Here is a 15,007-nt window from a genome sequence, read left to right as displayed (position 1 = left end):
AACCATCGCAAAGTGGATTTCGGACGCGTGGAAGCGGGTCCAAGCGGACGTTGTGGTCAAATCATTTAAGAAGTGCTCGATCACTAACCACTTCGACGGAACGGAAGACGACCTGCTGTGGGATACCGAGAGCGGCGCGATGAACTCGAGTGGCAGTGATAGTGACTGAGCATCCGACACAAGCGATGCGCTCACTGTCTGCACCAATTTTTCTTTGGAATGTTTGCAAAATAAAATGTTATTTCTCGCACCCGTCTCGTCGTGATGTCGCAGCGAAAAGAGGGAGGGGGGGGAGGCATTCTCGATTTTTCGAACCTAAGCACCCCCTCCCCCTTACTTTGGGCATCGGGATCGTGAAAGAAAGGGGGTGCTTAGAAACGAGTAAATACGGTATATATTTTCGAGATATCGGTCCTTTGATGTATCCGGTGGTAGATACATCTGTTATCTCCATAACCATCGATAGCGTGCTTTGGGGAAGGGTAGTCTATAACATTCTGGATTAATTGGATATTTGTCTTTATAGTGCACCTTTAAAGACTACACGAGTAGAAGTTCGGTATGGCTCCCGCGCACACTTGGACCACAGCATAAGTGCAGAAATAAAGCTAAACTTTCCGCTGTGACAAGGACACTAGTTACTCAGACCGCCGGATCCAGAATGCATAGACGCTTGACACGTCTTGTAATTGCTACGCACCGAGCTTTGCTGAGCTCAAGCTCATGAATACTCGTGCTTCTGACTTCCATCGCAAAAGTTTCCAGTCATACCGATTACGTGAACGAGAAATCGACAAACATAATCGACTAATCAATAAAAATAACAAATTAGTTTCTTTAATTAATTGCCTTACAGCGCGTCGGCGCACATTGGAATTTACGAACTGCAGTCGCTGAGTTCGCAAGGCCACTCCGTGCGCAAGGCACATCCATTTATTTGGAACCAACTTTCAGGACGACACCAGTTTCGAGATATTCATTTCTAAAGTATGCGACGAAACACATGGGCTTTCTAATTTTGCCCTTCAATGCATAAAACGGTGGTTGGTTAAAAGAAAAGGGGGGGCAAGTGGAACAATACTGCATTTTTGCCGCAAGTTCCACGGCTCATGTCCTCGAAACCCGAGAGATCCTTAAAAGATTAGTTCCAGATGGATTTGCTTCGCAAACACACCGGCTGCAATTCTAAATGGCAATATGTGCCATCTAGCTGTGATAAGTGCCGTCTGTGATATGGAACTGAAAACTGTCACTACGTTGGCGACATGAACGGTGGACTTTCTTTTTTTTTCTTAAACTTCTCCTTTCCTTTTCCCCTTCACGCAGTGAAGGGCAGCCAACCGGGCTCAGTCCTGGTTAACCCCCCCTGCCATTTATTTAGCCCCTTTACCTTTCTCTCTCTCTCTTCTGCATGGTCGGTGATCGCAACGATATGGCGGGGGAGGCGATTCCAGTCACGCGCAGCACGAATAAAAAATGTTTGATGAAACGTCGTGGTATGGGTAGTGTGAGCACATGGAGCGACGGCGGCCTTTGGATGGGTGTTACGGGAGCCCTGTGGTCCTGGCTGCGATGGACGATTACGTCATCGCAGGGAGAGCAACTACCAGACGACAGGTGCTTCTGCGCGTGGAAGGAGCCGCGAGGGTCTCGATAAAAGAGCGCTGTAACTGAAATGATAAAGGGGGTGGCAGCATGAAGCGTTCGTTTTGCGACTACCACACGTGACCCATAGAGAAAGAAATTTCAACAAGAGCGGACACTCCCATAGAGCCCAGCGGCCGAATTGACTGTAGCACACCAAGCGGATGTTGTTGACTCCTTCCGGTTTCGGTTTTGGGCGCGCGCATTTTGAACACCACTTGGTACACGCCGCGGCGGCTCCGCTGCTCGCGCGGCATTCATTTTTTCTTTCTTTTCGCTTCTGCTGAGCCTCGCGTGGCCTTGGCGCGGAATCGTTTCATTATTAAGTAGAAATGATTGCGTTTGACCTTTACAAGACTGCACCGAATCTGTCAGGTGCAATTTCATAAAGAAAACGAAAGACGCCTTCTGAAATGATGAAATGTTTATTTTGCTCTATATAAATGCTCGTTCCGGGCTTCTGCATTCATCCAAAGTTGTGGCACCAGGTAAGCAGCAGTCGCTGCCGTACGATGCTCCACCGGATGCCATCAGCTGAAAGAAAGTAAATTACAAGCATGTATCATTTTGGTATATTGACCTAACAGGAGTATTTCGTGTAGAGGCGAAACGTGCGTAAGTGGTGAATGAGCGGCATTACAGATAAATTCACTTTTACGTATATTTCGCAGCAAAGACTCCTCCCAAACAATGCTACAAAATTTTCAAGCAGCCCTCCTTTCCCGGGCATTATTTCCTGCACTTCAAGTGCACAAATACACGGGTGACTGCGCGTTTCCAAAGCAACTTCGCCTCAGTCGACACGATGGTACGCCAAGTACACAAAGGTGGCTACAACAAAGGCTCAGCCAGACCATGTTACACGCTCGCAAAATGCCTTCTAATCGCACTGATGTCAGACTCGTGGGTGCAAAGCCTGTTTTCAGTCGCTCAGAATACATAAATGTCATGTTCTTGAGCTCCTCCTTGTTATCTTTTACGCGTCCTGCCGGCGCATGCAACACTCCCGTGTTATCACTCTCGGCAATCGCTCGTCGCGTTTTCGAGAAGCGTGAGTACCGAAATAAGGTATATGTTGTTGCAGGGCTATAAAATGCGTCACAAACTTGTCCCACTAAAATTCAGTACACGCAAAACCAACTCACTATGGCCGGCTTGCTCTTTTGCTAACACCTTCATAACCCCAGGCGCGGCGAGCAAGCCTCAAGATATCCTAAAGAGTTACCAAATAAATTACAATACTTTCTCGGGTCAGAGAATGCGTAACGAACTTCTACCAGTAAGATTCAGTACACGCGAAACTGCGGCACACAGCCGAGCTGCTTTTCGCTAACTGCGTCAATAAGCCGGGCGCGGCAACCGTGCTTCTAAATTACCCCAAATATAACGACGTTAGTTACAATAATGTTGGGGGCCACAGAATGCGCGAAAACTTGTCTGTCTTAGGCGCTACGACGTAGTACACGCATGTATGTATGTACACGCGCAAATGCGTCACACGGCCGAGCCGGTTTTCGCTTACTGCGTCAATAAGCCGGGTGCGGCAAGCGTGCTCCAAAACTACCGAAATAAGTTACAGTAATGTTGGCGCTCATAGAAAGCGCCGCAAACATCTCCCAGGACGAGGCATTAACTCAAATTAACTGCGCCAGGACGGCGGAGCTGTTTTTCGCTAACTGCGCCACTCGAACTAAGCCTAAATGTGCTTAAAATGCGCCGCACACTGTCAAACACAATTTCTCACCTTGCCGTAGTCCAGTAGTGCAGTGGTGCCGTGACGAAATGCAGACGATACGCAAGAAAAGCATAGAGAAGGCCGGGAGCCCAAAAACATGGGCTATATCCAAAACAGACGGGTCGGCGAGCACGCGAGCTTCGTACGTACGACCGGCCTCGCTCACTCCTGCGGCTTGTCTGGCGCATGACGTATGCACGCGCGTCTGGCGTGCCGCTAGCTTGTTGCTAGGCAACGAAACAAAAAGTTGCAAAGTATAAGTTCATTTACACGCAAAACTTTTTCACTTTTAGTGGGAAGGAATAAAAAAAATAAAACGTTGTCTGGAAGTTTATTTCACATTCTTTTTTTTCTGATGCTCGCGTCAACTGACGGTTGTTGTTGAAACTAGGCGTGACGTGTTTCCTGTTGCCAGTTTTTGAAGAGTGTCCCCTCTTGTTGAATTTCTTTCTCTATGCGTGACCCCTCGCTGCGGCGCTCGCGACGCAGGCGTTGCGACTGCTCGCGATCGTATACTGAACTCTGCACGTTTGCGCATTTGTGCGCGCGACATCATGCGTGTTTGGTAGTGGGCGAATGTTCACTGCACTTTATACTGGCCACAGAACTGCGAGCCTTACTTCGGGTATTATTCGAAAAACTTGTCAGTGCTTCGCTCTTTAGGCGAAACGTTTTTCGTTGCATTTTAATGAAACTTGGCATTACATTTCCGCTAATTTGCTGACATAATCTTAATTCCCACGTGTTTCACCGAGCTTGCTCATAATGTCTGGGACTGTTCTGCAGTAACTTTAGTGCCATGCTTCTGCAACTGGCTACTGGCACCATATGTACTATATTGCTAACCTAGGAGTGTGCGAACACGTTCCTCTACTTGCACCAGCCACGGAAAACAGTAGGTTCAAGGATGCTGTAATTAGCATGTTGCATAAAAATGTTATTACATTCCTGTCTTCTGGACACAGGGCCTTTATTGCTGTGATTAATAATTGTTATTCACTATTATATTTTGTTGGACCATCCTGACCACTTGCCTTTGTAATGACCACTTGCCTTTACCTCGATGGCACAGTTTCTAAATAATGTGCACGACTGATGGAAAGACAAGGAAGCACACAACATTGCACATTGCTGCATGCATAAACATTTTATTCCTTACAAAGTAGACGTACATATTAAAATACAACAAGCAACAGACATATTCTCTTTTCATTTTGTGTATCAACAACCTTAAAGAACATGCTACACCTCAACCCGTCGCTTCCTAGGATGTTGCCAAAAAAGGTTAAAAAGAGAGAATGGCATGAAACACACCACCTCTCTTCCGCCAACATTGGCGTGATGGCAAGTGATTGACAAGTGACACGTCAAATTATTACCGTGCCCTAAAAAAACAGCGCAGAGACAACTTGCCACACGACTGAAAAAAGTATGTGTCGCTCCTTAATTGATGTCTATACAAATCACTAGAAAGATACACGTCTATCTATGCAGCTAAGATCTGTATTGTCAACCAAACAACACACACGCTAAAAAAAAAGTGTCATCACAAATTCACCTTACAAGAAAAAAAAATTCAAGGTGCTTCATACACATGAGAGAGAATGCGCTCTCTGAAAGACTACAATACGACAACACATGCTTGAAGAATTTGCTTGAGCACTGCCGACTTTCATTTCACCGGGCACTGCATATGCGAGCTAAAAAAACAAAGAAGTGTTAGTCGCTGAGCAAATGAAGTGTGTCTGGGGAGCTCCGAAGAAATGCCTAGGGATTCTAGCAACTTGCCTGCGGTTCACAACCTTCAAAGGTTCATATGCAGCAAATAACGCACATGACTGACAAAGGGACAGCGCATGCAAGAAAAGCTGCCACACAGGCCTGCAGCTCTGTAAGAGTGACATTCAACAAAACCTTCAAAACGTTTACAAAGTCCAGACCTACTACAAGTGCAAGAAAAACATTGCAATCTTTTTTTTTATTCTTTCTCTCAATGGTCTTCTCTTGTGACAATGGGGAAGAAAAAAGGGTGCGACATTTACACGGCAAGCACACATATTGCTCCAAGTTCAAGAAAACCGATGATGCTTAATGTTGGTTCCTTCTAGGGTCTTTTCTTATATCTTTGCACAAATCCTCCCACATGAGAGATAACCCGACATGTCATCACAGAAAAAAAGCTCCCAGACGACACCAGCGCCTAAGCCAGAAACAAAAGTTCTGAAGCCACAGAAGTAGAGAAAAATTCAAACATTCTCACAATCAACGAAAACATCATGGAGTTGGGCAGAACTTCAATTTGGCCAAATCAATGTGCCATTCATTCCATGTTTGAATCCAAGGCAGCGAGCATCATTTATTTTCCTTTGTAACACCAGTCCGTAAACTCGTACAGTGCAAAGCTGCTGTTCCGGTACCCTTTAGTAATATGGTTGGTTATGGGTGAGAAATGGATGCCTCATGCTTGCACACATGAACAATTGAAGTCAGTTTGAATGTCGGGCTACAGGAAATTATTTTTGATCAGACGTTCTTGGAGTGTGAAAGGCTGTACTCGCACATCCGAGCATTAGCGCAACGAGAAATGTGGTGGTGAAATAATGGTCCTGGATACCTTGAGAATGCAGGTGCGGTGAACCGATGAGAAAAAAAAAGGCTGTCGACCGGCGTTCAAAGCAAGCAGAGGTAACATGGCACAACAAACGCGCCTTTCCTACACAACTCCAGGAAATGCATTTGCCGCCTTAGTGGCAATCAAGGGCAGTTTAGTGTTGGCAGCAGCAAGTCGAAAGGCTGCCCCGAATCTTGTACCATTAACCGACTGCTTGCAAAAAGAAAAAAAAAAAGGCCTCCAATGTGCAAGAGAAAACATTGTTAAGAACTCCTGTGTGACTGTGCAATAAAGTAAGCAAAACTAATGAGTTCAGATGTCGAACGATGGGAAAAAAAGAATATGTTGCGTACTGATGTCATGGCTGCACATCTCTGAAGCTGTTGTACAGCAGTAAACCACTGGGGAAAGTCGCTCTCATTACTACCAGTGCTTGGGGTACTGTGCACGCTACAATACTGCCCTCAGAAGCAAACAAGCGACCATTGTGGAATGACTAAAAGTATCTGTACTGAGAAGCGTCTATTAGCCACCTTAAAAGCTGCTGCACTAGCATCTTCAGCCACGTTCCACGCCTCAGTCCTTGGTCAGAATGATTGTGTGCCACTTGACACGGGGCCTAGTTTTGCACACTTATATAGCATCTCCAAAAAAGAAAACAATGGCCACTATGTGGCCCTTCGTATACCAACACTTCTCGGGCAAACAGCCCATGCCATGATAGGTGTTTCATCATTGTCTTGCTTTGCACAATCTGATGCCTACAGTGTTCTTCTATGAGGTTCTTAAGCAGTAGGCTTACTGATTTAGTGCCAGCATTTATTTTGCTATGGCTAAAGAGAACTGCAGCTGCCTCTCCCAGTGTGCTGTTAAAGGTGATGAAGAAATGCCAATGCCCTGCCTCATCTGTTACCATTCCTCCGCATGTTACTGGAGATGTGTCACGTCAGGACACCACAAGCTTAGAATCAAGTTCATACAACTCACTTCTGAAGCTTCACGTCCTGCAGTCCACACGAATGCTGTTTGTTTCAGCCAGTTACAATGGCATGTCGTGGTCATGTTGCCAGACAGTCTCTGCATGCAAATGATGCATGAGCAAGGTGAGACTGAGTCAGTGTGAGTGTGACCAAAATGGCATTGTTCATGCAATTTGCGAATCCTGAGTTCTTCCCCATTTGTTGCACCTTTCATTTCAACCTTGGGGAGCAATTGCCTTCAAAGCTTTAGTGCTCGGGGCACATTCGTGAAAAGTCAAAATCACCCGCATCTGTGAAAAAAGCAGCTGGCAGCCATTGGCAAGCCCATCCATCAACCATTTTTGCGGTACGCAGACTCCTATGCAAACCACCCCTTGGCGAAACCCAAGCTGTCCAACTTCGATTCATTTGTTCCAACAGCTTTAAGCTGACTACTCGGCTGAGCCACTTGTAATTTCACACGGCAGCGATTCTTCCATCATGCCACTACCGCACAGCGCCAGTGCTAGGTATCTCTTGCCGGAACCAGCCCCCGGGGCTTGGCCGTCCTGGTTACTCTCGGTTGTGCAATCGTCTCAGTTGTTGGTTGCTCTCGCAGCCACGTCGATCTTTCCAGAAGCGTTGTCACACTTCAACTGAAGGCTTTCCGTGGCGGCACTCAGGTTGTCCTGCTTCAAGATTTGCAGCTGAGTTACGAGGTTCCTCAGGCCAAAGAGGTAACCTTCATCTGGCCCTTTGTCCTTTGGGCTGTAGACTGAGTGGGCAAAGTCAATCATCCTGATGTCCACTGGAGGCGGCGGCTGCTTCTTGGTAAAGACGCTCTCTTTGGGTGGTGGTGGTGGCGCCTCGCTGCAGTCGTTTGAGTTCCCGTCGGGCCCTTTGCCCTCGTACAGGATCAGAAGCGAGCTCGTGTAGAAACGAAAAGACTCCAGCTGCTCTATTGCCTGCACAACAAAAGGCCACAGTGAGGGTTGGTTAAGAATACGAGCTTCAGTAGATGGTGGTGTACTAAACGTCCTTGATGAGCAACACAGGAGGGGGACACACTCAAACTTGCATTCAAGGTAGTGTGGCAGCTCACATCAATTGTTTAAAGAATTATACGTTTAATGGGACAGCCCAATATGTCATGTTGAAATAGCAAAAAGATTTGCTGCACAACGAAGACATACATGCAGGAAGAGCACAGCACAGCAACAAATTACCTAACTAGTGTGTTCAAACATGACATGTGGGCACCAACTAACTCAAAGAGATGTTAGCCAAATGTACACTACGTTGCAAGTAACTGTTCCCACAAAACAAATTTTGGTGATCAACTCTCAATAAAGTTTGCCACTAAAATGTAAACATGGATAACAAATAGTTATTTCTCGATTGCTTTCACCGATTGCTAATATATGCAAATCTCGCATTTATTAGAACTGAATATGCCATCAGCATCAAGGTCTTACGCTCATTACTATAGGTACTCAAATTACTACATTGCAGAGACTAGAAGGACTGCAGATCAGCAGCCAGCAGGAGCAGCTGAGATTAAAGCTGCATTTTTCCTTTGACGAGCATCCACAGCTGCACTCACGACTTCTCAGTGACTAGAGTGATATACCCACTTATTTCGGCTACAGAAACTCAAAGGGACACTAATCGAAAACTGGTCTCACACCACTTGTTGTGGACTATGGTGCCTCTCCTGCGACAGCACTGGCCGATCGACAGAGAGCATCACCGAGGGAGGTCACATGGAGATTACATTAAAGCGTCCATTTTGGGGCGAGGGAGGTTCCAATTGAGCAGCAGTCGTGCGACCTTCCAGAGCAATTTTCTATGCAACCAAGCGACATACTAGCATACAGAAAACGTTGATAGAGTTATAGAAAAATAATCTAGCAATCTAGCTAGACTCAATAATTTCGTTTAGAGTGCCTTCAACCCGCCGTGGTTGCTCAGTGGCTATGGTGTTGGGCTGCTGAGCACGAGGTCGCGGGATCGAATCCCGGCCATGGTGGCCGCATTTCGATGGGGGCGAAATGCGAAAACACCCGTGTGCTTAGATTCAGGTGCACGTTAAAGAACCCCAGGTGGTCAAAATTTCCGGAGTCCTCCACTACGGCGTGCCTCATAATCAGAAAGTGGTTTTGGCACGTAAAACCCCAAATATTATTATTATTATTATTATTATTATTATTATTATTATTATTATTATTATTATTATTAGAGTGCCTTCAATGACAGTGTGTAGGCACACTGACCTCTGTGAGTGATTGGAGCCGGTCAATGAGGGGCAGCAGGATGTCGAAGCGGAAGCGGATGCCATCGTGAAGGAAGTGGTACAGGGTCTGCCGGAAGCCTTCCACGTTAAGTGACCGGCCAAAATACTTGTTGTGGCACTTGTAATAGCCAAGGTTCTGTTGGTACACCTGGAAAAGATGCAATGAGCAAGAATAATGCGAAAAGTTACCTACTACAACTATTTTGCAGAACCCAGCTCTTTCTTGCTTCAAATGTATTGTGCTGGAGACTTGCGATTCTAGGCACAACATGCCTTACACGCATTGACTATGCACATAAGTACTGCAAAGGCAACACACAAATTGGGGCTGGTCTGGTAGTTTCAGGATCAAAACAACGAAAGCTTGGGCCCATAGAAATGTAAATGTAACCATTGTTGGTGGCCTGATCAACACACACGTGCCCAACCCCATGACCCTAGTGCACAACTCCGATAGCTTGGATGGCCACAGAACAAGTTCTCTCACGTAGAATGTTAACGACAACGTGCCGCTTTAAGTCCGCTTACAAAAGCACATTCAAGCAATAAGTTATTTTGTAAGTTAGCGAAAATAAGTCGCGCCATGTGTTTGCAGCCTTCCAGTGAATTACATGCGTCACAGGACGAACTAGCGAAGTGGATAGTATAGGTGTGGGCTTCCATCCTGTTTGGAATTGTTTGAAGTTGTTTGATAAATGCAGAACATCAAATGCACTATGGACTGCACGAAGGACAACATGTGGTGGTTCTTAACAGACAGTGATAAAGTGCTTTCTAAGAGTGATGACAATGGGCATAAAGTAAATAAAGTTCCATTCTGTGAGGTAAAGCCCACTGCTTTAGACTTTTTTTTACTGTCAGGATTGGAGGCATGCTGCATTTTTCTTGCTAGAAAAGTGTGTGTTTGATTTCTGCTTTGTTTAGGACCTTTTATGTGCTTTCTACATTTGTTTCATAGTTTAAAATTATAAAAAGGGGGTTTACCATGTTCTATTCTTGCGCGTGCTGGAATAGGACAAATACGGCCAAATAAATCATCACTGTGTTTAGACGTTTTTCCTGCCTTTTGTTTAATTCGATCTGTCAGATAATTTAATGGGTCGGTGCCAAAAAGGTCAAATCAACAGAAGTCGACTCTACTTTAAAGAATGTGCCATTAATTATTTTTGCACCCTTTATTAAGCATCGCACATCAAGTAGAAATAAGTATGCTTGCTTTGAAAATGCAATGAAGCGCGGTTGCAGTAAATTTTAGCATAGCCAAAATATGAACACATGAACAGGCACTAGCAAGTCATACTTAAGAGAATATCAGTCCCATGCCATCCTTTGATGATATGCATAGACCAGATATATACTACAAGAAACTAAAAAGAAAACAGCACGTTCTTCTTGCTGACCTGCATGCCGCAAATCCGGAGCCCGAGAGGACTCGAAGTCGTGGCGGCCGTCTTGGCGTCGAGGCTTCGGCGCTTCTCTTCAGAAGCGTCGTCTGCATACTGCCGAGTGCCCATCTTCAGGTCCAGGATACAGGGAAACGTGTAGCGGGCGGTCAAGTTTTCCAACAGCAGGAACTCTGGTGGCAGAGAAAGTTTGCGAAGAAGTCTGCTCAATCGCAACTTTTGGAAATGTATTAAAGCAAGGACTCTGCCACAAAACAGTGCAAAGAATGAAGGCACACCACCTTTTCTCAATACATCCCCTTCCTCTGATATAAAACACATTTCATTACATGCCATCAGGCAATGAAATCATTACACCTGCTCGCAGCATCTCTCGTCTGAGGCAAAATAGGCGAACAACACCACATCCAAGCATTCTCGTTTCTTATAGTCAGAGATTGGAATGCCCTTCCTTCTGAAGCAACTATAATCAATGTCCTCTCATGTTGCAAATCTGACATTGAAAATCACCAAACAGGACATGTAACTCGTAATTTTGATGCCTTACGATGCCAGGACCTCATGCCAGTAATCAGTTATAAGATTATTTTGGTGTGATTCACCATGAAAAATAATTTAAAACCTTTGGTGTTAATCCTGGCTCCAAACAATATTTCTTTATTTTGTAGCCCTTTCTTTAAAACTCTGTGCTCACTACTTTGTCAAGAATGCAATGTGACACTGATAGGCTCATGCTTTTTGTGACCTGAAAGTATCTGGCCTGCAGCATTAAGGGAAGGAAAGGCATGCAATATAGACGCCTATTATTGCTTGAGGACAAGTCAAGTCCAAAAGGGTGCAAGCTCTTCTTAAGAGTGTAAATGCATAATAAATAATTAAGAAATAACCCTCATGTTTATGCATAGAGCTGAGCCAATTAGAAACTGCACAGAGGCAAGTTTGAGCAGTACACCAAGAATCGGCATGAATGCAGGTCACTGGAGCATGAACACCATCTTGCATACCTCTGGGGCTTCCGGAGGATGACAGGAATCGCTGAATCTGTAAGTTGTGGCACCGCACGATCCACGGGTTGTGCGTGGTGAAGCTGTCCTTGCTGTCATCCTCCTCAAACAACTGCGTACCGTCCGTGAGCACCGGCTCAATCTCGACGCTGCCAGCCTTCTGCCAGCGCATCCTGCATTGACAAGTCATTTTCACATGGCCATCTGTAGGCTGCCCTTGAAGTCTGTCAGCTCACTGCAATGTTTGTCCTTGTAGAACGGCGTTAGCATGTATTACTTCCTCACTTTGCAAAGGATGTTTGGGAGACCTGAACCATAACTGCACTTGGCTAAGCAAACACCAACTACCTAACCTAAGCAGACAGACACACACAAAAAGTAGTCGTAGACAAAGCACACAAGACAAACTACTTGGCAAACTGAAGCCGCAATTTCTTACGCATCTGTCACCCAAGTACTGGTCGGCCAGGCGCTGCTGGCTTCAACAAAATAAAACAAGTGGGGTGAAGAGTGCCCAGGTAAGAGAAGCCTCACTCAGGGGCCAACATTTCAACAAGGGAACTTGAAGACAATCTCTTTGTCGATACACTGGCTCCAACCTCTGGCTTCTCTTACTTGGTCACTGTTGCAATCACTCCAATTCATCACCTCCCTGTAAAGCGCTGTCTTGTTTGAAGTGAAATCATGGGATTTACCAAACCAAAGCACCACAAAAGCTACACGGAGCATCATAACGGGGGGAGGGCTTTGAAAGGCTCTAATTACGACCTCTTGAAGTACTTTATTATACACCTAAATCAAAGTACACGACTGTTCTTGCATTCTGCTGCTGGGAATCACACCCATGTTTTGCACTCAGCAGCCCAATGCCATAGCCACTATACCACCATATGTGTCGTGTCTGAACAAGGCAGGTGAAGTGTACCTGTACTTTCTGGCTTTGAGGCTCGTGATGCTCTCTGTGCCCTTGATGTTATGACTAGAAGCACAGCCATTCTTAAGGGGGTCGTACGAGGGATGCGCTGTCAGCGTCAGGTAGCCATCGGGGTCCTCCAGCAACGCTACTTCGACGACACCTACAAAAGCGCATAGCAACAGGGTTAAGGAGAGAGAGATTAATTGTGGGCAATGAAAAGATATTGCAGGCTCATAGACAGAATGAAGAGAAGGGAGGAGAAGGGTTTATGCCAGCAAGATACAGGCAGAGGCTGCTTACCTTTGTATTCGGATGTGAATGGCTTAAGAACATCCGGAAGGTTTTCATAAAATTTAAGTTCTTGCAGTATGAGTGGCTTGCAAAGTGTTAACTCGTCAAGACACAGCATGGATGACCGTCCTCCAACCTGAAATCATGTGCAGAGCGGAATCTATTTCAATCAATCAGAAATGTTATTAGCACTGAATCAGTTACACGTTTATGTCAGCCTAGCTTGGCCAATAGATAGGAGGCTATCAACGGGATCTCAAATGTATTAACGCAGTAGCAGATTTGAAAATGTTGCCTACCCACAATATTTCAATCTGATTGTGGACCAAATCAGAGAGAGCACAAATATTTGCACTGAAATCCTTTAAGAAACATGAGAATTAAAGTAATGTAGCTTGCAAGTAGCGTTTTGCACTGAAAATTAACATGTGCGAGTACGCACGCTTCTTGTTCATGAACTTCAGATTTCATTTTGCTACCATATGTGTGTTATGTATGTTACGATCGCCCAGTAAAACTTTAGCTGTGTGGATACAAGTGCTTTTTCTTAATATTCCTATGAAGGCCATAAAGGTTTGTGCTGGATTACATTAACGATGCTTGCTGGGAAAGCCTGTTCATGATAACAAAATGATACATCAGAGTAGAAAATTATGCAACGTGGGCAGACAGAGAAGCGGAGATGACAACCATTGCACTCGCAACTCTTACGCAAGTTACAAGCTGTAAATATATGTCCTGCCCATTTTTCTTCTTTTTGTGAGACATTATTTTCTGTGCTGACTTACTGTTGTAAGTACTACTGTTAACTTCCACTGGATTTTTCACAAAAATTAATTGGAAACACTGAGCATCTGTGATCTATGTCCTTTCATTATCAAGCTTTTGCAGCCCTAATGACTTCCATGCAAAATTTGCCTCGTCACTACATCAAGACTTTTGTTTGCTTCTTACACAACTTGCTTTCTCTTACAAATTGCAACGACACGAGATGGTACAATCCAAAAGAAATGTACAGGCTATTCCTCTTTTAAGACCTACGAGTACGCGCAACACTTGCAAATTAGCAAGCTATCCAAAATTGATCTCATCAGCGCTAAAATGAGTGCGGTGTTCACATTTTGACACGAATGCGGCCTATTCTTCGACTACCACTACAAGCTGCTCAGACTGGTTGCGTGTTCCTCCAGCCAAATGCCTCACCTGGTGGATGTAAGGTTCCAAGACCACATTTTCGCACTTTCCTCCGGATTCGGCAGCCATGGGTCATCGCGTTTATTCTGCGGGCTGCAATGTGACGGGACGATTACTCCGGCCCTCCGCTGTCATCCCGGCGTTCAACAGTTCTGCGTGGCGTGAAAGATACAGACAGGGCCGTTGTTTTGAATGACCCTCGCCGTAAAGATACAGCGACTATCTAGACAAGACTGCGCGGCGAGGCTCCTCAATTTCTGTGTCATTTCGAAACAACTGAGAAGAGGGTAAAAAATGAATGTGAGAATCGGATGCAATCTGCACTAAAGTGTGCCCCTGACAGCAGCTAGCTTTCGGTATAGAGGTGCGCTAAGAAAAAAAAAAAAATTGCTGCTAGCGATGACACTAGGTAGCAAGATCATTTACGCGATAGAAGCATTTAATCGATGAACGTAATCCCACCAGTAAGGTCGAGATGTTGGCGTCTGAGCTCTGATAGCGATTGCTAGGTGGGAGTTCCAAGGCCAATATTTCATGGGTAGACGACGCCGGCCGCGAGTCGACGAGGCTGATCACGACATCAAGTCCGTATCACCGCTCGCCAGCTCTGAACGCGGCAACTAGGAGCTGTGGTACACGCATGACACTCTTACCAGAGGAATCGGGGAGTCCTTGCACAGCCGGACACAAGAAAACGAAAGGAAATTAAAAGTGAAATGAATCGGTTTAGCACTACTCAAAACATACCGCAGGAAATTTTGGTGTTTTCATACTTTGATAGAGGGCTCTACAGGCAATTGCGGCGCCTCTGGCGCTCGGCTGAAGCAGTTGCCATGCGGAACGCAAAAAAATGAATCACGTTCGCTGAAATATCATGGACTGTATTATGCTTACAGTTACAAAATATTGCCCTAAAATTATGCTTACAAAATTAAATGTATTTAACTATGCACATTG

The 15,007-nt window shown here is 45.3% G+C and overlaps 1 protein-coding gene and 1 long non-coding RNA gene across 4 annotated transcripts; both read right to left on the bottom strand.

The window, feature by feature from the left end:
* Window positions 1-2,050: 2,050 nt before the first annotated feature.
* Window positions 2,051-3,828, bottom strand: LOC142558197 (uncharacterized). The gene is made up of 2 exons (XR_012822975.1): window positions 3,389-3,828; window positions 2,051-2,178 (listed from the first exon to the last, which is right to left on the bottom strand). It is a non-coding gene; the product is annotated as an uncharacterized LOC142558197 (long non-coding RNA).
* A 683-nt stretch (window positions 3,829-4,511) lies between these two features.
* On the bottom strand, window positions 4,512-14,881 carry LOC142557577 (inositol hexakisphosphate kinase 1-like). Of its 3 annotated transcripts, none has more exons than XM_075669533.1 (8): window positions 14,798-14,881; window positions 14,060-14,202; window positions 12,866-12,992; window positions 12,575-12,725; window positions 11,650-11,822; window positions 10,643-10,818; window positions 9,223-9,390; window positions 4,512-7,914 (listed from the first exon to the last, which is right to left on the bottom strand). In XM_075669533.1, the coding sequence occupies exons 2-8, from the start codon at window positions 14,117-14,119 to the stop codon at window positions 7,546-7,548; spliced, it is 1,224 nt and encodes a 407-aa protein (XP_075525648.1). In that variant the 5' UTR covers window positions 14,120-14,202; window positions 14,798-14,881; the 3' UTR covers window positions 4,512-7,545. The 3 variants fall into 3 exon arrangements, with proteins under 3 accessions (XP_075525648.1, XP_075525647.1, XP_075525646.1); XM_075669532.1 differs by having other exon boundaries at window positions 14,704-14,819; XM_075669531.1 differs by lacking the exon at window positions 14,798-14,881 and adding an exon at window positions 14,513-14,791.
* Window positions 14,882-15,007: the final 126 nt, after the last annotated feature.

Source organism: Dermacentor variabilis, chromosome 9, assembly GCF_050947875.1.
Source record: "Dermacentor variabilis isolate Ectoservices chromosome 9, ASM5094787v1, whole genome shotgun sequence".
Classification (NCBI taxonomy): Eukaryota; Metazoa; Arthropoda; class Arachnida; order Ixodida; family Ixodidae; genus Dermacentor; species Dermacentor variabilis.
This window is presented reverse-complemented; position numbering and strand designations above follow the sequence as displayed.